The sequence below is a fragment of the Hemitrygon akajei genome, chromosome 9 (genome assembly GCF_048418815.1).
Source record: "Hemitrygon akajei chromosome 9, sHemAka1.3, whole genome shotgun sequence".
NCBI classification, from domain to species: Eukaryota; Metazoa; Chordata; class Chondrichthyes; order Myliobatiformes; family Dasyatidae; genus Hemitrygon; species Hemitrygon akajei.
Genome location: NC_133132.1, coordinates 22906466 through 22928334, shown reverse-complemented (window position 1 = coordinate 22928334; position 21869 = coordinate 22906466). Strand labels below are relative to the sequence as shown.

General features: G+C 41.2%; 1 protein-coding gene across 2 annotated transcripts in view; it reads left to right on the top strand.

Annotated features, from left to right (window-relative positions):
* Positions 1-21869, top strand: part of cabin1 (calcineurin binding protein 1) — a 564595-nt gene that overhangs the window by 400770 nt on the left and 141956 nt on the right. For both annotated transcript variants that reach the window (XM_073055615.1, XM_073055613.1), the window contains 2 exons: positions 1777-1873; positions 2608-3222. In XM_073055615.1, the coding sequence (XP_072911716.1) occupies positions 1777-1873; positions 2608-3222 (712 nt within the window). The remainder of the gene's footprint in view (positions 1-1776; positions 1874-2607; positions 3223-21869) is intronic.

Here is a 21869-nt window from a genome sequence, read left to right as displayed (position 1 = left end):
ATTTACAGATTATTTTCCTCAGTGATAAGTTTAACTACATTAAAACCATGTAAAGACAGCTTTGCATGGCAGCTGCCTTATCTTCTCTACCCAGTACACCTTTGGTTGGCTGTTTCATGATCTGTCACCTCCACTGTCAGGTGCCCAAATTAATACTATACAGCAAAAGTTCTCTTTGAAAACTACATCCTTTCTTTGTTGCTTACCATTATTGCTATACTTGACACATTTCTTTCAAAGTTCAAAAGTTAAAAGTAAATTTATTTCTAGACACACATACTGTTATGTCACTATATACAACTCTGAGATTCATTTTCTTGTGGGCATACTCAATAAATTGAATAACCATAATAGAATTAATGAAAGACTGCACCAACAGGGTGGACAAACAGTTTGCAAAAGGCAGCAAATTGCAAATACAAAAAAGAAAGAAAAAATAATAAATAACTCTGTAATAAATATAAAGAACATGAGATGAAGAGCCCTTGAAAATGAGTCCATAGGTAGTGGGAATAGTGATGGGGCAAGTATAGTCAAGTGAAGTTGTCTCCTCTGGTTCAGGAGCCTGATGATTGTGGAGTAACAACTATTCCTGAATCTGGTGGTGTGAGTCCTGAAGCTCCTGTACCACCTTCCTGATGGCAGCAGTGAGAAGAGAGCATGGCCTAGGTGGTAGATGTCCTTGATAATGGTTATTGGTTTCCTGTGACAACGTTCTGTGTAGATGTGCTCAATGATGAGGAGGGTTTTACCCGTGATGGACTGGGCCTTATCCACTACTTTTTGTAGGATTTTTCATTGAAGGGCATTGGTGTTCCAAACCAGATACTGAAAACAGAGCACTTTATTCAAATTTGATCTGAAATTATTTTAAAATCTGTTCTTGTGCCAAAGTGCTATAGACGTAACGCAGGAGAACTTTGATCTCAGAACTATTTTATTCATTCATGTGCTGTGGGCAAGCTGTGCATCTATTACCTTTTCTTAATGGCATTTGAACTAACTTGCTGGGCAGAAATGGGGCAGCTGTCCCTAGCAAACACTTGTAACTTGAGAGTTAGAGGTTGGTCACATTGGTAAGAGCCAGCAGATTATAGGTTGCCATTGAACTTGATGGGGTTATACAACACTTATAATCAATGTCAGTGGACTGCACAGATGTAGTCACCATCCCTCTTCACTCATTAGTTAAAAGCTTGGTGTAAAAGGTAGAGGGAGGGTTTGGAGAACATCCAGAATATAATTTCAGACCTTGGGGATTCAATAGGAGAAAGTCTGATGACCAACAAGAGTACAGTGAAAAGAAAAGCTGACCAAGAGACCGGAGGACTTGACTATTTGGATATTATAGAAATAAGGAGGGGCAAGGTAGTGAGGTTTGAATGTAAGGAAATGATATGAAAATAGGTCACAAATTATAGGCATGAATGGAAATTGGAAAGCAAAGATCTTTTTTTATTTGCTGGGTTTCAGTTTCCTCCCAAAATTCAAAACATCGCTACAACTCACTAAATATGCTGTCCTATACAAACTAGTCTTTGAGTCAGTGTGATGAAGCTGTTCTAACTTGCTTTGAAATCCACCATTGCATTTAGAGCTGTAGTATTTACAAATACTGAGATGAGAGATGTGATTGTTCCCTTTTTTAGAGCGGATTGAGATTTAGTTTCAGCTGCCATTGAAGAGATGACTCATATACAATACAAATTTGTGTGGCTCCATTAATCAATGTATAAAGGTCTGCTCTTATGGATTTCCCTCTGGTCTTCTTCACAGAAAATATTTACGTGATGTGGATCGTCAAGTGCTTGCCAAGCGGGCATTAATATTGACAGTAAAAGTGCTTGAGGACAACTTAAAGAAATTATCTGGGGTAATGCTATAAATTATTACATAGTTAATTGTCAAGAATTTTTTAATGTTTCTTTTTTGTATTGGTCAGTGTATAAAATTGCCTAGCATGCTTTTTTATGACTGAAATGTGAGAATCTCTCAGTAGGTCAGACAGCATTGGTGGAAAACTTCACAAATGTTGTCCAACTTGCTGAGTGTTTCCAGCATTTTCTGCTCTTAGTTAAGATATTCAGTGAATGGAATTCTTTGATTTTCTTTATGCACCTGGGTAAAGTGCTGCCTGTAGAAATGCTGACCGGTGTTGAGAACTTGGTGCAGATATCATACACGTGTTGCTAGGGATCTGAATTTTTTTGCTTGTAAACTATGTTTATGTTTTATGATACTTTCCAAGCTATTCAAAGTAACATTGTGGCACTTCTGGTGAGGGAGACTGAACTCTAGATTGTGACAGCACTGGTCACAAGTTCTCACACCAGGAATACCATTGCCCCTGAGAGTTGTAGATGGAGGATCCTCTGTAAGGCTTAAGGTGCTGCTATCTAATGAAACAAGAAGGTAATGAGAGTCAAGTCCTGTTCTAACCTGTGCGCTGCAGCACTGTGGATATCCACAGGTTAAAAAAAAATGAGGTGGATGTGAATTAATGGAGGAGGCATGGGAGCATTTGCTTTGAAATAAGTGTCAACGTAAACCACTATTAAATGGGTTTGTGTAATGAATGCTCCAATATTTTTCCATCTCATTACTTAGGTATCCGAAGATCAGGTTCCAAAACCAATAATTCCTCCAATGGGGGAAATGACATCGGATGTTTCAAACAAGCCAAATGCTGAGGAGCACAAAGGTGATGTGGCAAAAAAGCCCACCATCACTGAGGGGCCTTTAAAAAATACAGAAAATGGAGTAAAGGATATTCCAAGGGACCAAACTCCCAAATGCGTGGAGATGGAACAAGATGCAGTTCTGGGTGAGCTCACTGGCACAGGTGAACCAATGGAACTTGACAGCTCTGCACAAGGAAAATTGGAGTTCTCATTCAAGCCTCCTGGTGGTTTGGATACAGACCACAACAAAACTGTTGGCCTCACTGAGGGGAAGGGCTCTGAATGCAAACCTGCTGAACTTTCTTTGGAGGAGCTGAGCATCAGTTCAAAACAGCAAGGATCAACAGGGTCATCATACATTGTGGCCAACCAAATGGTCAGAAAACTGGGCAGGAAGAGAAAACTGATAGATGACACTGAATCCGGGAAAACTCTACTGCTGGATGCATACAGAGTCTGGCAGCAAGGTCAAAAGGTTATGACTGTTGATCTTGGGAAGATTGAGAAAATCATGTCAGAGACCTACATGCTGATCAAGCAGGTAAGGCATGGATATTGCGACGTGAACAAAGTCACTGGAGAGACACCGAAGCTAGTGGATATAGAAGTGTTTTATTCAACAAAAAGCGAGCAGCAGGCATCATATTGAGACACTCTTGGAAGAAGAGGCCTCTCGACCAATAGTACATGACACTTTTATATGCTAAAGATCAAAGGAAACAGTAGGACAATTCTATAGTTACAATGTGTCCACAATGCTTTCTTTAAATTACATATAGTTTTTCACACACTTCCTTCGCACCCACACTCCAGTCATTCAAAATGGATGTTAATCTCCACTGACTGCATTCAGGCATCTGAAGTCTAATTGCTTAAACTGCATTTTAAATCCAATCTACTATTCACATTCAAATCTGAAAATTGGTTGTTGATGAAATTATTATTTGCTATATACCTTAACAGATATTGTTTTAAAAGTTCATTCTTCAAAGAAATATTTATATTGGATTTTTTTTTAAATGTAAGAGGCGTCTCAAAATGTTGCTTGGTAAAGTGTCCTAGTATCATCTGCAAGTACACTTGGTTATGAATTCTGTGGAGTATACTCATTTTTTAAAACAGCACTTTATCCTTTCAATATGGCCTTAGGATTAGTGTGACATTGTGCTGGGGTATGTCTGTATCATGTCAAAGAATTTAGTTTGCGTCATGTCAAAGAGATGTGGGAATGTCTTAATCTGGGGGCAGCTATGTGTCCCTGGTAAAGGCAAATGAGAGTAAGTGTAATAAGTTTCCGGATGTTGGTGAAGACTTTGCCTACTGAAACAAAGATGACAGATTGTAGAGATGTCTTTCTCATAGTAAGTATGTTTTATGTGCACAATGTTAATGGTTTTTGATAAAATAAATTTCAAGTTCTTGGGTATGAATATCTCTGAGGACCTAACCTTGATGCAACATATTGATAAAGCTATAAAAAAAAGCAAAACAGCGGTTATATTTCATTAGGAGTTTGAAGAGATTTGTTTTGTCAACTAAAACACTCAAACTTCTGCAAATGTACCGTGGAGAGCATTCTGATCAGCTGCAGCACTGTTCTGGTATTGATGTGGGCTACTGCACAAGATCAAAGTAAGTTGCAGAAATTTGCAAAATTAGTCAGCTCCGTCATGGGTACTTGCCTCTGTAGTATTCAAAACATCTTCAAGGAACGGTGCCTTAGGAAGGAGGTGTCCATCATTAATGCCCTCCACAACCCAGGACATGCCCTCTTCTCATTGTTACCATCTGGAAGGAGATACAGAAGCCTGAAGGCATACACTCAGTGATTCAGGAACAGCTTCTTCCCAACTGCCATCCAATTTCTAACTGTACATTTAACCCATGAACTTATTTCTCACTACTTATTTCAATTTTGTTTTGCACTACCTATTTTAACTTAACTATTTAATAGATATAAATATATACAAGTATTTACTGTAATTCATTTTTTCTGTGTATTTATCTATCATGTACTTACTTCATTGTACTGCTGCTGTATAGCTAATAAATTTCATGACATATGCTGGTGATGTTAAACCTGATTCTGATTCTGATAAAGAACCAAACTTTCCTCAAATTGTGAGGTATATTGGAAGATCGTTCATAACTTTATTCCTGCTAATATTACAAATATCATCTGCATCATAGAAATTACAAATAATTTCCAGTTTTTTTTAATACTTGATCAGGAAGAAGTAAAATGCATTTTCTTGCTATGCCATTTATATAATCAATGTGCAGATATCCTTTTTTGATGTGTATAGGACCATGTATTATGCATAAATCATGTAGGACACAACAACAGAATTTATGTAGGTGAACGTTTTGAGTATTTCAAAGTTCAATGTAAATTTATTATCAAAATACTTGCGTGTTGCCTTATGCTACTTTGAGATTTCTTGAGGCATTTACAGGACAAAATAGAATCTCGATAGAATTTCATGAATAGTTATACATAGACAAAGACTGACAAGTAACCACTGTGTATGTGAAGACAAACTGTGCAAATAAAATAATACTTAGAACAAGTTATAGAATCAGTTCAAAGTTGAGGTGAGCCAAGTTATCTATGTTGGTTCAGGAACCTGATAGTTAAAGGATAACTGTTCCTGAACCTAGTGGTGTGGGACCTATAATTTCTGTACCTTCTGTTTGATAGTAGTAGTGAGAAGAGCGTTGATCTGAGGAGACACGTTGGTTGGGATTTCCCAGATCAATGCAGGCTTTAGCTCAGATATTTTCCCCAATGTATTCCCTACTCAGATTGGCCTGATTCTAGGTGAGAACACTTTGGGGGAGATAATTTCCAAGAGCAGGCTAGGGTAAATGGCATGGTGAGGGGTGGAGGTCAGCAATCCTTGATGGAAATTGCTCAGTTCTAGCAATAGATAGACAAGGAGGTGTGTTTGGCATTGTTGTACCCCCTGACCTACAAACAGTGCTCTAAGGGTACTTACTGTCTTAAAAATAAACAGGGCTACCCTCTCTTCAGCTACCAAGGGAAATATGACCTGTCAGGGATAGTTGTGCTCAGGTTTAGTATTTGGTATTTGGTATTCTCTGGTATTTAATGGACACTGCCTTCAACTTACTCCTTCTGAGAGCAGTTGGCTGTTCATCCTTTCTTCTGCCTCTATTAAAGTTCCAGGCTGGAATGTGATATTTTTCCCAGCTTTCACAACTCACTTAATCCAAACATACCTACTTTCAGGAATTAAAATTTACGCTGTGGAGTCTTAAAAGTAGTCACAGTATGGTTAGAGAACTCATTTATGGTTCATCTCGGACTTTATTTTTGCACCATATTTGTTAATGACTTGAATGGAAAGTAGGAAGGGGATGGGGACTGGAGTGATAGTGCTGAGGATGGGGTAGTTGGTTTGCAAACTGAGGCAGTGTACATTTAGACTAGCAAGGAGAGGCTGATGATAGGACAAAATTTCAGTCAACGGGATAGGTTGTAAAAGGGGGATAACAGAATAAAGTAGATCAAAGTTGAAAGTAAAATTTATCATCAGTGTACATCCATGTCACTATGTACAACCCTGAAATTCCTTTTCTGTGGGCATACTTAGCAAATCTAAGTATGGTGGATACAATAGGTTCTATTAAGAGGCTCCTGGATTGGTACATGTAGCTTAGAAAAATAGAGGGCTATGGTAACCCTTGGTAATTTCTAAAGTAAGTACATGTTTGGCACAGCATTGTGGGCCAAAGGGCCTGTATTGTGCTGTAGGTTTTCTATGTTTCTAGATCTATAGAACAGTAACTGTAAACAAGCTGTGCTAATGCAGATAATAAATAAATAACAAGAAATAACAAACATGAAATAACAAGATAAAAGAGCCCTTAAATGAGTGTAGTTACCTCCTTTTGTTCAAGAGCCTGGTGGGTAAGGGGTAGTAACTGTACCTTCTACTGATGGCAGCAGTGGGAAAAGTGCATGGCCTAGGTGGTGAGGATCCATGTCATTTTCAGGTACTGAGACCATTGGGAGACATGGGGGCATGTGATGGCTCCTCCCTGTTCTGGTGATCAAAGCGAGTATTGAGCATTGAGCTCATCTGGAAGTGAAGCTCTGCTGACCCCTATGTCGCAAGATTTAACTTTGTAGGAGGTTATGGCATTCCAGCCCGAGATATGGCTTTCATACCGGCACTTCATGTAGCATTCTTGATCTCCAAACTTGAATACCTCTGATCTGGCTCTCAGCAGATTCCAGATTTCATTGTTCATCCAGGGCTTCTAACTGGGAAAACCCTGAACGATTTTGTGGGGACGCACTCATCCATAACTGTTTTAATAAAGTCTGTAACGACCCTGGTGTAATCATTTGAGTCCTCAGATGAGTTCCTGAACACAACCCAGTCCACTGACTCAAGGCAATCTTGTAACTGTTCCTTTGCCTCCTGTGACTATCTCTTAGTTGTCTTGATCTCTGAAGCTTTGCTCTTTTGGCTTTGTCTGTATTCAGAAGGTAGAATATAGCCAAATGATCCAATTTGTCAAAATGTGATCTCAGGAAGGAATGATAGGCATTCCTTATTGTAGTGTAGCAGTGGTCTAGTGTGTCGGGACCTCTGGTGCAACAGGTTATGTGCTGGTGATAATTGGGCAGAGTTTTCTTTAAGCAAGCCTGGTTAAAGTCACCAACTATAATTTGAAATGCATTGGGATGAGCTGTTTCTTCCTTACAGACAACAACATGTATTTTTGCAAGTGCTTGCTTGTAATTGGGCACTGGTGGTATGTAAACTTCAGTCAGGATCATGGATGAGAAATTATGAAGCAAAGAGAATGTTCTACATTTAATTATTAGTTGTTCTAACATAATTTTTCCTTGCCAGAGTTCATGGTTCAATCCATTTTGAAAATAGTAAAATCTTCCAGTCAGATAGCTACTTTCAGTGTATCCGCATTTAATCAAGTTTCAGTGCAACAACTGAGATCTCCCTCATCTGTCTCTCATACAGCAGATCACCCTGAGATCACCAATCTTATTTTCTAGTGATTGTAAATTCGCCAACAAGATGTTACGCAGAGGAGGCCCTCAACCCTCTACGCTTTAGCCTGGTTTGAAATCCCCTTCTCCTGCTGCGTCTTTGGCTGTGGCATTGACCCTTAAAGGTGCTGTGCTTAACTGCTCTGCATTTAACCGTTTGACATGAGATCTGAAGTTCACTGATGTAATTTCACAGTCCGTTGTTACATGCTGCAAATTGCGGCAAAATTAGTTCAAAGGGTGTATATATACAAGAGAAAAACTGGTACAATTTCCTGCTGACTGCAGAGAGTTGCTGATGTATGCCAGCACCATCTTCAATATGTTCAATAGATGAACTTGTAGCACAATTACAGACTGGCATGTACGATGATGTGGGCATTACTCAAACATAGCTGAAAGAAAATTATAGCTGAGAGCTTAACGTCTAAGGATTCACATTGTATCGCAAGGACAGGCAGGTAGGCGGAGGGGATGGAATGGCTTTGTTGGTTTAAAAAAATTAAACAAACCTTAAAAAGAGGTGACATAGGGTTGGAAGTTGTAGAGTTATTGCGGGTAGAGCTAGGAACTGCAAGTGTAAAAAGACCATGATGGGAGTAATATACAGACTTCTGAACAGCAGTAAAGATGTGGTCTACAAATTACAATGGGAGATAGAAAAGGCATGTCAAAAGGGCAATATTACGATACTAATAGAAATTTCAAAATGCAGGTAGATTGGAAAAATCGGGTTGGTGCTGGAGCCCAAAAGGAGAGGAGGCGAGATTTGTAGAATGCCTACGAGATGGCTTTTTAGAGTTGCTTATGGTTAAGCCCACTAGGAATCTGGATTGAGTGTTGTGTAATGAACCAGAATTGATTAGAGAGCTTAAGGTAAAGGAACTCTCAGGGTGAAGTAATAATAATATGATAGAATTCACCCTGAAATTTGAGGAAGGGAAGCTAAAGTCAGATGTATCAATATTACAATGAAGAAAAGGGAATTATAGAGACTTAAGCGAAGAGTGGAGCAAAATTGATTGGAAGGGAACACTAGCAGGGATGATGGCAGAGTAGCAATGACTGGACTTTCTGGGAGCAATTCAGAAGGTGCTGGATAGATACATCCCAAAGAAGCATTCTAAAGGCAGGATGATACAACCGTGGCTGACTAGAGAAGTCAAAGCCAACATAAAAGCCAAAGAGAGGGCAAAAATTATGGTGAAGTTTTTAAAAACCAACAGAAGACAACTAAAAAGAATCATTAAGAATGAAAAGATGGAATACGAAGGTAAACCAGTGTTTAATATTAAAGAGAATACAACAAGTTTCTTCATATGTATAATGTGTAAAAGAGAGGCAAGAGTAGATATCGAACCACTGGGAAATAATGTTGGAAAGGTAATGAGAAATGACAGACAAACTGAATAAATATTTTGCGTCAGCTTTCACAGTGGAAGACAATAGCTGTATGTTGGAAATTCGTGAGTGTTGGGGAGCAGAAATGTGTGAAGTTGCCATTACTAAGGAGAAGGTGCTTGGGAAACTAAAATGTCTGGGTCAAATGGTCTAGACCCCAGGGTTCTGAAAGAGCTGGCTGAAGAGATTGTGGAGGTATTAGTAATGATCTTTCAAAAATCAGTGGATTCTGACATAGTTCTGGAGGACAGGAAATGTCACTCCACTCTTCAAGAAAGGAGAGAGTGAGGTCAAATAGTCTGACCTAAGTGGTTGGGAAGGTGTTGGAATCAATTGCTAAGGTTGTGGTTTTGGGGTACTTGGAGGAACATGATAAAATATCATAGTCAGCATGGTTTCCTCAAGGAAAAATCTTGCCTGACAAATCTGTTAGAATTCTTTGAGGAAATAACATGCTGTATAGACAAAGGAGATTCAGTGGATATTGTGTACTTAGATTTTGAGAAGGTCCTTGACATGGTGCCATACATGAGGCAGCTTAGCAAGTTAAGAGCCCATGGTATTATAGGAAATATACTATGCTGATTGGCAGGAGGCAAAGAGTGGGAATAAAAGGAGCCTTTTCTGGTAGGCTGACAGTGACTAGTGGTGCTCCACAGGGGTCTGTGTTGGGACCACTTCTTTTTTGCATTATATGTTATTGATTTGGATGATGAAATGATTGGTTTGTGGCTGAGTTTACAGACCATGTGAAGATTGGTGGAGGGGCATGTTGTTTTGAATTGAATTGACTTTATTTCTTACATCCTTCACACACAAGGAGTAAAAATCTTTACATTACATCTCCTCCTGAATGTGCAATGTGCAATCATAGTCATTTATAAGAATTTATAATAAAGAAAAACAGTCAATGTAGCATAGAGATACAGTCAAATCAGCGTGAGTTAATCAATCTGATCCTGGTGGAAGAAGCTGTCCCGGAGTTAGTTGGTCCTGGCTTTTATGCTGCGGTACCATTTCCCAGATGGTAGCAGCTGGAATAGTTTGTGGTTGGGGTGACTCAGGTCCCCGATGATCCTTCAGGCCCTTTTTACTCACCTGTCTTTGTATACGTCCTGAATCATGGGAAGTTCATAACTACAGATACGCTAGGCTGTCTCTGTAGAATCCTGCAGTTAAGGGAGGTACAGTTCCCATACCAGGCAGTGATACAGCCAGTCAGGATGCTCTCAATTGTGTCCCTGTAGAAAGTTCTTGGGATTTGGGGGCCCATATCAAACTTCCTCAACTGTCTGAAGTGAAAGAGGCGCTGTGATGCCTTTTTCACCACACAGCTGGTGTGTACAGACCATGTGAGGACATCGGTGATGTGGATGCTGAGAAGTTTAAAGCTGTTTACCCTCTCAACCCCAGATCCATTGACATCAATAGGGGTTAGCCCATCTCCATTCTTCCTGTAATCCACAACCAGATCCTTTGTTTTTGCGACATTGAGGGAGAGATTGTTTTCTTGACACCACTTTATCAGAAAGATGACTTCTTCCCTGCAGGCCTATTGTTTGAGATTAGGCCAATCAATGTAGTGTCGTCGAGAAAGCAAAGAGGCTACAGAAGAACTCAGACAGATTAGGAGAAAGAGCAAAGAAGTGGTAAATGGAATACAATGTTGGGAAGTGTATGGTCCTGCACTTAGAAGAAATAAAAGTGTAGGCTGTTCTCTCAATGGAGAGAGAATTCATAAATCAGAGGTGCAAATTGACTTGGGAGTCCCTGTGCATGATTCCTAAAGGTTAGTTTGCAGGTTGAGTCGGTGGTGTGGAAGGCAAATGCATTCATTTTGAGAGGGCTAGATATAAAAGCAAGGATGTAATGTTGAGGTTTTTTAAGGCACTGGTGAGGCCTTGTTTGGAGTATTGTGAGCAGTTTTAGGCCCCTTAGCTAAGAAAGAGTGACCTGAAACTGGAGAGGATTCTAAGGAAGTTCATGAAAATAACTCCAGGATTTGAAAGGGTTATCATATGAGGAGTGCTTGATGGTTCTGGGCCTGTACTTGCTGGAATCCAGAAGAATAAAGGAACCTATCTCACTGAAACCTATCAGATGTTGAAAGGCCTCAATAGAGTGAATGTAGGGAAGATCTATCCTATACACGAGAAAATCTGCAGATGCTGGAAATTCAAACCAACACACAAAATGCTGGAGGAACTCTGCCGACCAGACTGCATCTATGGAAAAAATTTAACTGTCAACGTTTCGAGCCGAGACCTGATGAAGGATGTTTCCTATGTTGGGAGCGTCTAAGACCAGAGGATGCAGTCTCAGATAGAGGGACATCCATTTTGAATGGGGATGAGGAGGAATTTCTTTAGCCAGAGAGTGGTGAATCTGTGGACACAGACAACACACTGGAGTAACTCAGCAGGTCGGGCAGCATCCGTGGAAATGAGCAGTCAACGTTTCGGGCTGAGATCCTTCATCAGGACTCTGAATCTGTGGAATTTGTTGCCACAGATGGATGTGGGGGCCAAGTCTTTGGGTATATTGAAGGGAGAGGTTGATAGATTCTTGATTAGTCAGGGCATAAAGGGATACAGGGAGAAGGCAAGAAATTGGGCAGAGGAGAAAAATGAGTTAGCTATGATGAAATGGCGGAGCAGACTCAATGGGCCTAATGGCCTAATTCTACTCCTATATCTTATGGTTTAATATTCAGGAATGAGTTTGTTTTTTATTAGTGATTGAGTCACACAGCATGGAAGCAGACCCTTAAGCTTAACTCGTCCATTCAAACCAAGGTGCCCCATACAAGCTAGTCCCATTTGCCAGATTTACACAGAAAATTTTTAAATCTTTCCTATCCATGTACCTGTCCAACTGTCTTTTAAAAGTTGTTATTGTATCTGCCTCAACCATTTTCTCTGATTCCAGATAGGTACCACCCTTTGTGTAAAAAAACACAACTCCCCATTAAGGTTCTTTTAAATCTCTTCCCACTCACCTATGCCCTCAAGTTCATGATTCAGATAAGTGCGAATGTTGCATTTTGCATTTTAGAAAGTCAAATCCAGGTAGACCTTTCACAATGAATGATAGGGCCTGGGAAGTGTTATTGAGCAGAGGACCCTGTGAAACTGGAGTCACAGGTGGACAGGGTGGTAAAAAAGTATTTGATTATGCTGGCCTTCATATATCAGGGCACCGAGTATAAAATCTGAGAGGTGATGCTGGAGTTGTATTGAGGATGAGGCTGCTCTTGGAGTATTGTCTTCAGTTTTGGTTGCCTTGCTACAGGAAAGATTATAGTGAACAGGAAAGTGAGCAGAAAAAAATCACAGGGATGCTGCCAGAACTTGAGAGACTGTGTTTTAGACTGGCTAGGGAGATTTTATTGCATAAGCTGTAGGAGACAGAGAGGTGTTCTTATATGATCTTCTATGGAGAGAGAAGTCATTGAAAATTCATTAGAAACACCGCTGAACAGGTCAGTGCTTCATCATTGTTGATAGATGCTCTAACTCCATTCAGAATCAGAATCAGGTTTATTATCACCTGCATGTGATGTGAAATTTGTTAACTTAGCAGCAGCCGATCAATGCAATACATAATATAGCAGAGAAAAAGTAAATAATAATAATAAATAAAATAAAAATGATAACAATAAATAAACAAGTAAATCAATTACGTCTATTAAATAGGTAAAAATAGCTTCAGAAATACTGTATATTAAAAAAAAGTGAGGTAGTGTCCAAAGATTCAATGTCTATTTAGGAATCAGATGACAGAGAGGAAAAAGCTCTTCCTGAATCGCTGAGTGTGTACCTTCAGGCTTCTGTACCTCCTACCTGATAGTATCAGTGAGAAAAGGGCATGCTCTGGGTGCTGGAGGTCCTTAATAATGGACGCAGCCTTTCTGAGACACCGCTCCTTGAAGATGTCCTGGGTACTTTGTAGGCTAGTACTAAGATGAAGCTGACTAGATTTACAACCTCTGCAGCTTCTTTTGGTCCTGTGCAGTAACCCCTCCATACCAGACAGTGATGCAGCCTGTCAGAATGCTCTCCACGGTACAACTATAGGAGTTTTTGAGTGTATTTCTTGACATGCCAAATCTCTTCAAACTCCAAATGAAGTATAGCCACTGTCTTTCCTTCTTTATAACTACATCGATATGTTGGGACCAGGTTAGATCCTCAGAGATCTTGACATCCAGGAACTTGAAACTGCTGACTTCTGATCCCTCTATGAGGATTGGTATGTGTTTCTTCATCTTACACTTCCTGAAGTCCACAATCAGCTCTTTCATCTTACTGACGTTGAGTGCCAGGTTGTTGCTGCGGCACCATTCCACTAGTTGGCATATCTCACTCCTGTACACCCTCTCGTCACCACTTGAGATTCTACCAACAATGGTTGTATCGTCATCAAATTTATAGATGGTGTTTGTGCTATGCCTAGCCACACAGTCATATGTGTATAGAGAGTAGATCAGTGGGCTAAGCATACAATGCTGATGTGCACCAGTGTTGATTGTCAGCGAGGAGGATATGTTATCACCAATCCGCACAGATTGTGGTCTTCCGGTTAGGAAGTCGAGGATCCAGTTGCAGGGGGAGGTATGTAGACCCAGGTTCTGCAACTTCTCAATCAGGATTGTGGGAATGATGGTATTAAATGCTGAGCTATTGTCGATGAACAGGTCCTGCTGTAAGTATTTGTGTTGTCCAGGTGGTCTAAAGCCATGTGAAGAGCCATTGAGATTGTGTCTGCCATTGACCTATTGTGGCGATAGACAAATTGCAATGGATCCAGGTCCTTGCTGAGGCAGGAGTTCAGTCTAGTCATGACCTATCTCTCAAAGCATTTCTTCACTGTTGATGTGAGTGTTACCGGGCGATAGTCATTAAGGCAGCCCACATTATTCTTCTTAGGCACTGGTATAGTTGTTGCCTTTCTGAAGCAAGTGGGAACTTCCGCCCGTAGCAGTGAGAGATTGAAAATGTCCTTGAATACTCCTGTTAGTTGGTCGGCAGAGGTTTTCAGAGCCTTACCAGGTACTCCATCAGGACCTTTTGCCTTGCGAGGGTTCACTCTCTTTAAAGACAGCCTAACATCAGCCTCTGAGATGGAGATCGCAGGATCATTAGGCGCAGCAGGGATCTTCACCAGTGTGTTTGTGTTTCTCCCTTTCAAAGCGTACATAGAAGGCGTTGAGTTCATCTGGTAGTGAAGCATCGCTGCCATTCATGCTATTGGGTTTTGCTTTGTTGGAAACCACTTTAACTTAATACAAGGCATGATTGGTAAGTTGGAAGGTGACACTAAAGTAGGTGGTATAATGACAGTGAAGAAGGTATTCAAAAATCACAAGGGGATTTTGATCAGCTAAGTAGGCTGAGGAACTTTAAAAAAGAACATTGAAGTCATTTTTTTTTTAATGTTAATGATGAATGGGTTAAGTTATATTTTCCATGGAAATAGGATGCTGAATCAGTGCGGTACTGATCTTATTCAGTCAGGGCTAGCCATGCTTCTTTAAAACTTCTTTCTGTCAATATTTGCACACTTCTCCCAAGCCCAATTGTCTATTTAAAACATTTTTCATTGTTCAAAGTTTAAAGTAAATTTATTATCAAATTATGTTTATATCACCAAGATTCATTTTCTTGCAGGCATTCACAGTAATACAAAGAGGGGACAATCAATGAAAAGTTGCACACAAAGACTAACATATTGTGCAAATACAAAAATAAATAAGCAATAATAAATAAAGAACACTGAGAATGGGAGTTGTAGAGTCCTTGAAAGTGAGTCTATGACTTGTGTTCTGTGATCAGTGTTGTGAACAAAGAAGTTTATGCTGGTTTTGGGAGCCTACTGGTTGAAGGGTAATAACTGGTGGTATGGAACCTAAGGCTCTTGTACCTCCTTGCTCATTTTAGCAGCAAGAAGAGACCTGGATTGTGGAGTTCCTTGTTGATGGATGCTGCTTTCTTGTGATAGCACTTTTTGTCAACATGCTCAATGTTGAGGATGACTTTTCCTGTGATGAACTAGGCAGTATCCAGCACTTTTTGTAGACATTTCCATTCTTGGGCACTGTTGTTTCCAGACCAGACCATGATGCAACCAGTCAGGATACTCTCCACTACATCTATAGAAGTTTGTCAAAGTTTTAGCTGACATGCCAAATCTGCGCAAACCTCTGAGAAAGTTGAGGTGCTGCCATACTTCCTTTGAAATGGCATTTACATGCTGCTCCCAGAGCAAATCGTCTGATATGATAATGCCGATACGGTTAAAGTTACTGACCCTCTTCACCTCTGATCCCCTAATGAGCATTGGCTCATGGACCCCCAGTTTCATCCTCCTGTGGTTTTGCTGACATTGAGTGAGAGGTTGTTGTTGTGGAACCACTCAACTAGATTTACAGTCTTCTTCCTATACACCAATTTGTCACCACCTTTGATTCAGCCAACTTGGTCTTGTGGTGCACCTGTGTTGGTGGTGATTGTGAAGGAGATGGTGCTAACCCATACTGACTGGGGTCTGCAAGTAAGGAAATTGAGGATCTAGTTACACAAGGAGGTTATTGAGGTCTAGGTATTGGAGCTTATTTGTTTTGAAGAGACGATAGCATTAAATGCTGAGGTGTATGCTCCACAGCTGAGTGAATAGCCAATGAGATGGCATCTGCTGTTGACCTGTTATTACTGTAGGCAAATTGGAATGGATCCAGTCACTCCTTGGGCAGGAGTTGATATGCTTCATGACCAACCTCTCAAAGTACTTCATCATAGTGGATGTAAGTGCTATTGGACAATAGTCATTAAGGCAGGTTACCACATTCTTCTTGGGTACCAGTGTGATTGAAGCCTGCTTGAAGCATTTTTGTGAATTTCAAAGTTCAGTTAATTGTCACATGCACAAGTTGATGTAAGCTGATGTGCAATGAAAAGCTTGCTTGTAGCAACATCATATGCACACAGCATCAAATATGTAGTGCTTAGAAGAAAAACATAAGTTATCCATAAATTATTGTAATATGAAGGCAGGCTTGAGGATCTAATGAGTAAAACAGAAGACACTGATTTAAAATGGGCATGTTAACTATTTATTTAAAAATGAACCGTGAAACACTAAATCAGGCAGCTAGCTAAACAAATGTTTGTCTGAACTACCCAGCGCCACTATACTGCGAGTTTAGTTACCCTTTAATTTAACAGGTACTCCCCAAATTTTAACACTGAAGAACTAAGCGTGCAAAAACTAATACTTACTTAAATTAAAGGAGGGGAGGGGAGGGGAGGGGAGGGTGGACCATCTATGTCTGCAATGCTCTTTCCTAATGGTCCTTCAGCGCTGGTCACAGCTCCAGCCTGAAGTAGCCCCCATGAATGGCAGGAAGTAGACTGAGCCTCCCACGTGTTCTTTTCTTATACCCCGAGGTGGCCGGAACTGGAAAGAGAGCCGTATTCTTTAAATGGTCAATCAATGACTGCCGTGGCAGAAGTGGCTTACAACTGGCAAATAAGCCACATGACACTCCCCCCTCCCCCCACCAAAGATGCAATACTGTGACAATGCAGCCTTCAGGCTAGTGAAGCCTCTGCAGAGGCCCCATTAAATTAGAGATACATAAGTAGCTTATAATGCCTAGTATTATCAGCCCAATAGTCAAACTCCAGAGTATTATAGTAGTCCACCAGCCTCGCAGTGCCCCAGAAGGCCACTAACTTCCCCCCAGAGTGTAATAGATACAGAACCGGTCCCTTACTTTCATTACCTTATTCACTGACTATCTAATGTGGTCAGCGAGGTGAGTGATGTTCCCCAACTCGTCAGGAATGAAGTTGCATCATTGGCACAAGTACCACCTTTCTCCGCGAGCAGCTAATCTAAAGCAATCCAGTTCTGCAAGTCAACCATTCAAATAGCTCCTACCTCGCCCTGTACTTGAGTTAATGCTTCCTCCATATTTTTCAGAGCAATGGTCGTCTTGTTAGCCAACATCTCTATTGCAGAGACCATGCCTATAATTTCCTGGGACAGCCTAGCAATACCATACATGGGAAAGGCTATCATCCAAAACCTTTTGGCCTCTGTGACAGCCCTCTCCCCAATGTAGGCAGGGTGTTCATCCAGGGCACCGAGGTGATGTTTGGCATAGACACAGCCATCTCTGGGTACCTTTCCTGCTCACACTTGCTGTATCCCGTTGACTTGAACTCATCATGTAGCCCGCACCAACATTCTTTTCCCTTTCCTGTTGGAAAGGGAATTACTTGGGACCTTTCAATTAAACAAATCATACGTAGGGATGTACCAGCCCTTAAAACACTTATTCTACCAGGGGTTATTAAGGCTCAAGTTCTTTAAAACCACAACCATACTGTGGGGTGAAGTTGGCTGAAATAGACCACTCCCTCCCGGCTTTCCCCAAAACAGAATGCCACAACCCGAGAAGCAGCTTAATTTCCCCCAACTATCTTCCTCCTTGTCATCGACTGGAATCAGTATTAATGGCATCCTTTCTGCGGCATTGTTAGGAGTTCTCATACAAATCTAGCAATCCCTCACATTAGTCCTGTTTGCATATTCATGCGCAACATGTTTAGGACTGCCCAGTACAGATCAGTATCATCACCACTGCCACCAGCATCCGACACTTCGTCATTCTGTAATGTAGGGTAAACACATGCTTATTCTGTTACTCCTTGGGTATTCAGACATTTCATTCCTGGTTCCCCTGGTAATGCCACCCATCACATATTCCACATTTCACATGCTATGATCTTCCCCCAGCCTGGTAGTCCCTGTGGTTGTTGCACCCAAACCTTCCCTGACTCCTCCAACTCCACTTCCTCTAACTTGGGAGGGTCTGACACTGCTAGGTACCTGGGCATAGGAGACCCACCCAGAACTGCCAGCTGGGAGCTCAGCTGATCCATCGCTTACTGTAGAAAGAACACAATTGGAACAAAGTATTCATAGTGATTAGGGCTCTATCAGTTTTTTTTCAAGGGAGTACTGCAGCAGACAGGAAGGCTCTACAACAGGTAGTCAAAACTGCCCAACACCAGCCTACCCACCATCAAAGACCTATATACAAAAAGGTGCCAGAAAATGGACTTGTAACATCTTGAAGGATTCCACCCACCCTGCTCATGGCCTGTTTGTCCTACTCCAATCAGGGAAGAAGCTGCATAGCATCCACAGCAGGGCCACCAAACTCAAAGACAGTTATTTTCCCCAAGCAGTAAGACACCTCCACCCACTAACCCATCCCTCCATATCCCCCTAACCACCTGTACTTAAGTCACATTATGTGTCTAGCATTATTTCATAAACATATTATCAATCTATGTATATAAGCTACCTTGTATATTTATGCTTATTGTTTTAATATTATTGTTACCCTGTCCTTACTGTGTTTTTTTTTGCGCTGCATTGGATCTGGAGTGGTAATTTTTTAATTCTTCAGTAGTTCTTTCTTGGTGGTAGCTGCGAGAAATGGACATGGCCTGGATAGTGGGGGTTTTTGATGGAAGTTTTCTTTCTTTAATTTTTTCTATCTATTTCTTATTGTAATTCATATTTTTTAAAAGTACTATGCTCTGCAATGTACTGCTGTGTACAAATTTCACAATATACACCAGTGATACTGAACCTGATTTTGATCCTGTAGATGTTACTAATGGTGGGGAGGGAAGTGCCTGTGATGTATTGGACTGAGTCCACCACTCTGATGTTCCTGCACGTTGGAGTTGCCTTACCAGACCATGATGCAATCAGTCTGGATACTTTTAACAATACATGTGTAGAGGTTAATGAGTTCTGAAGCATTTGGAACCAGGAATCTGTCATATTTTTAATGAAGCCTGCAGTTTGTAATATTTTATAAATAGAATATATTATTTGTTTGTTTTAGTGACTGTTACTTTCTAAGCTCCTGAACATTGCACTGCTTTCTACTTCAATATAATTCACATTTGGTTTGACATCCATTTTTCATATAGAAGGATGTTGAATGGCTTTTGCTGATAAAGACCAAAAGTAAGTCAACAAAAGCATAGTGTGACACATCTATTTTTTAAATTCTCCAATTAGTTTCCAACTTGATATATAAATACGAAAAGTTTCACTTAATTTTTCTTTCAAGATGTGCTGTTGATCAATATGTGGGAAGTACTGGTTAGCAGCATGGTCATTACGAACATTACCACAAGAGTAAATATGGCAATGGGTAGTGATCCAGGCAAAAGCGGAAGATTGTACTAAAACTGCTGAGTTGGTCATCTAGAAGAAATTTTGTGAGTGGTCTCCAGTATTTAAAATAAGACATTTTGACTAACAGAATTCCATTTGGTGCTAAACCCATTTCTTGGCAGATCGCAAAATTGCTTGCTTCAGCTGCTGAATGATGCCCAGTTAAAGACAAAATCCACTCTCTTCTTAAAAGGAGAGTTAAGGCCTGCTTTGTACACCATATTCAGCAATTGGCAGGAAGTCCATTTGTTTTCACCTAAAATCAGTAAAAGATTTCATATCATGAAACAGCTTCACCATGTCGGTTCTAGAGCCAGTGCCCAAACCTATCAGCCTACGACTGTTATTATTCCAAATTAATTACATTTATAGATTCAAAAAGTTGATGCATCACTAACTGGAGTTCTTAATAACTAAAATTAACATATTTTGCAAACACTGATGCAAGCCAATAAACATTAATTAAAAACAGAACCACAGTTAATGCTAGAACTCATTCCTTAAAAGTTTTCCATTATATTTTGGAGGTTTCCTTAAAGTTGAACAAGAGCACAAATTGTAGCTGAGTATCAGATACCCCCTTCTCCAGCCTGTATCTCTTTCCCTTTCCAACTCTCTTTCACACACATCTGCTCTCAACCCATCCGCCCGCCACCCCACTCGGGATAGGGGTCCCCTTGTCCTCACCTACCACTCCACCATCCTCTGGGTCCAACATATAATTCTCTGTAACTTCTGCCACCTCCAACGGGATCCCACCACCAAGCACATCTTTCCCTCTCCCCCCGTCCTTCTGGTTTGCGCAGGGATTGCGCTCCCTATGCAACCCCCTTGTCCACTCATCCCCCCCCCCCCCCCCATCCCTTCTCACCGATCTCCCTCCTGGCACTTATCCTTGTAAGCGGAACAAGTGCTACACCTGCCCTTACACTTCCTCCCTCACCACCATTCAGGGTCCCAGACAGTCCTTCCAGGTGAGGCGACACTTCACCTGTGAGTCGGCTGGTGTGGTATACTACGTCCAGTGCTCCTGGTGCGGCCTTTTATATATTGGTGATACCCGACGCAGACTGGGAGACCGTTTCACTGAACACCTATGCTCTGTCCGCCAGAGAAAGCAGGGTCTCCCAGTGGCCACACATTTTAATTCCACGTCCCATTCCCATACTGATATGTCTATCCATGGCCTCCTCTACTGTCAAGATGAAGCCACAGTCAGGTTGGAGGAACAACACCTTATATTCCGTCTGGGTAGCCTCCAACCTGATGGCATGAACATTGATTTCTCTATCTTCAGTTAATGCCCCTCCTCATCTTACCCCATCCCTTATTTACTTATTATTCACCCTGCCTTTTCTCCTCTCTTTTTCTCTCTCTGTCCCTCTCACAATCACTCCTTGCCTGTTCTTCATCTCCCTCTGGTGCTCCCCTCCCCCTTTCTCTCTAGGCCTCCCATCCCATGATCCTTTCCCTTCTCCAGCTGTGTATCCCTTTTGCCGATCACCTTTCCAGCTCTTAGCTTCATCCCTCCCCTTCCTGTCTTCTCCTATCATTTTGGATCTCCCCATCCCCCTCCCACTTTCAAATCTCTTACTATCTCTCTTTTCAGTTAGTCCTGACGAATGGTCCCAGCCTGAAACGTTGACTGTACTTCTTCCTATAGATGCTGCCTGGCCTGGTGCGTTCCACCAGCATTTTGTGTGTTTTTCCAGTTTCACCTATCACCTTCCTCCCCTTCCTCCACCTTTTTACTCTGCCTCCAACCTTTTTTCTCCAGACCTGATGAAGGGTCTTGGCCCAAAATGTCAACTGTACTCTCCTCCATAGATGTTGCCTGGCCTGCTGAGTTCCTCCAGCATTTTGTGTGTGTTGCTTGGATTTCCAGTATCTGCAGATTTCCTCTTGTTTGAGTCCACTGCTATTCATTCTGTGGTTCCTTTTCTGGTGGTGATTGAGGGGATATTGCAGAGACATTTTGAATGCATCCGAAACACATGACTACAGCGTAGAATGCAGCTCCCATAGAGGGTTAATCTCAGTCTCCATTCACTCTCACTCTGCCTCCTTCTTAGTCTTACTGCTCACGCCCCCCCACACACCTGCCACACCCTCCACACCCAGTTGTACCCTCCACCTTGGCTGCACATTCCTTTGCCTTCCTCACTGCACCCCTTCCCTTTGCTGCACCCCCCTCCAACATGGAGGAATCTTATTGAAACCTACTGAAGATTAGCTTTTTATGGAGTGGGCTTGGAAAAGACGTTTCTGGTAGCGGAGGGACTTGGACCATAGGGCACAGCCTCAGAATGAATGAAACAAGGAATGAGAGGTGTAGGCAGAGGCAGATATAATTATGCCATTTAAAAGGCGTTTGGATAGGTCAAAGTGCATTTATTATCAAAGAATTATAAATTATACAATCTTGTGATTTGTTTGCTTACAGGTAGCCACAAAGCAAGAAACCAGAAAGAACCCCT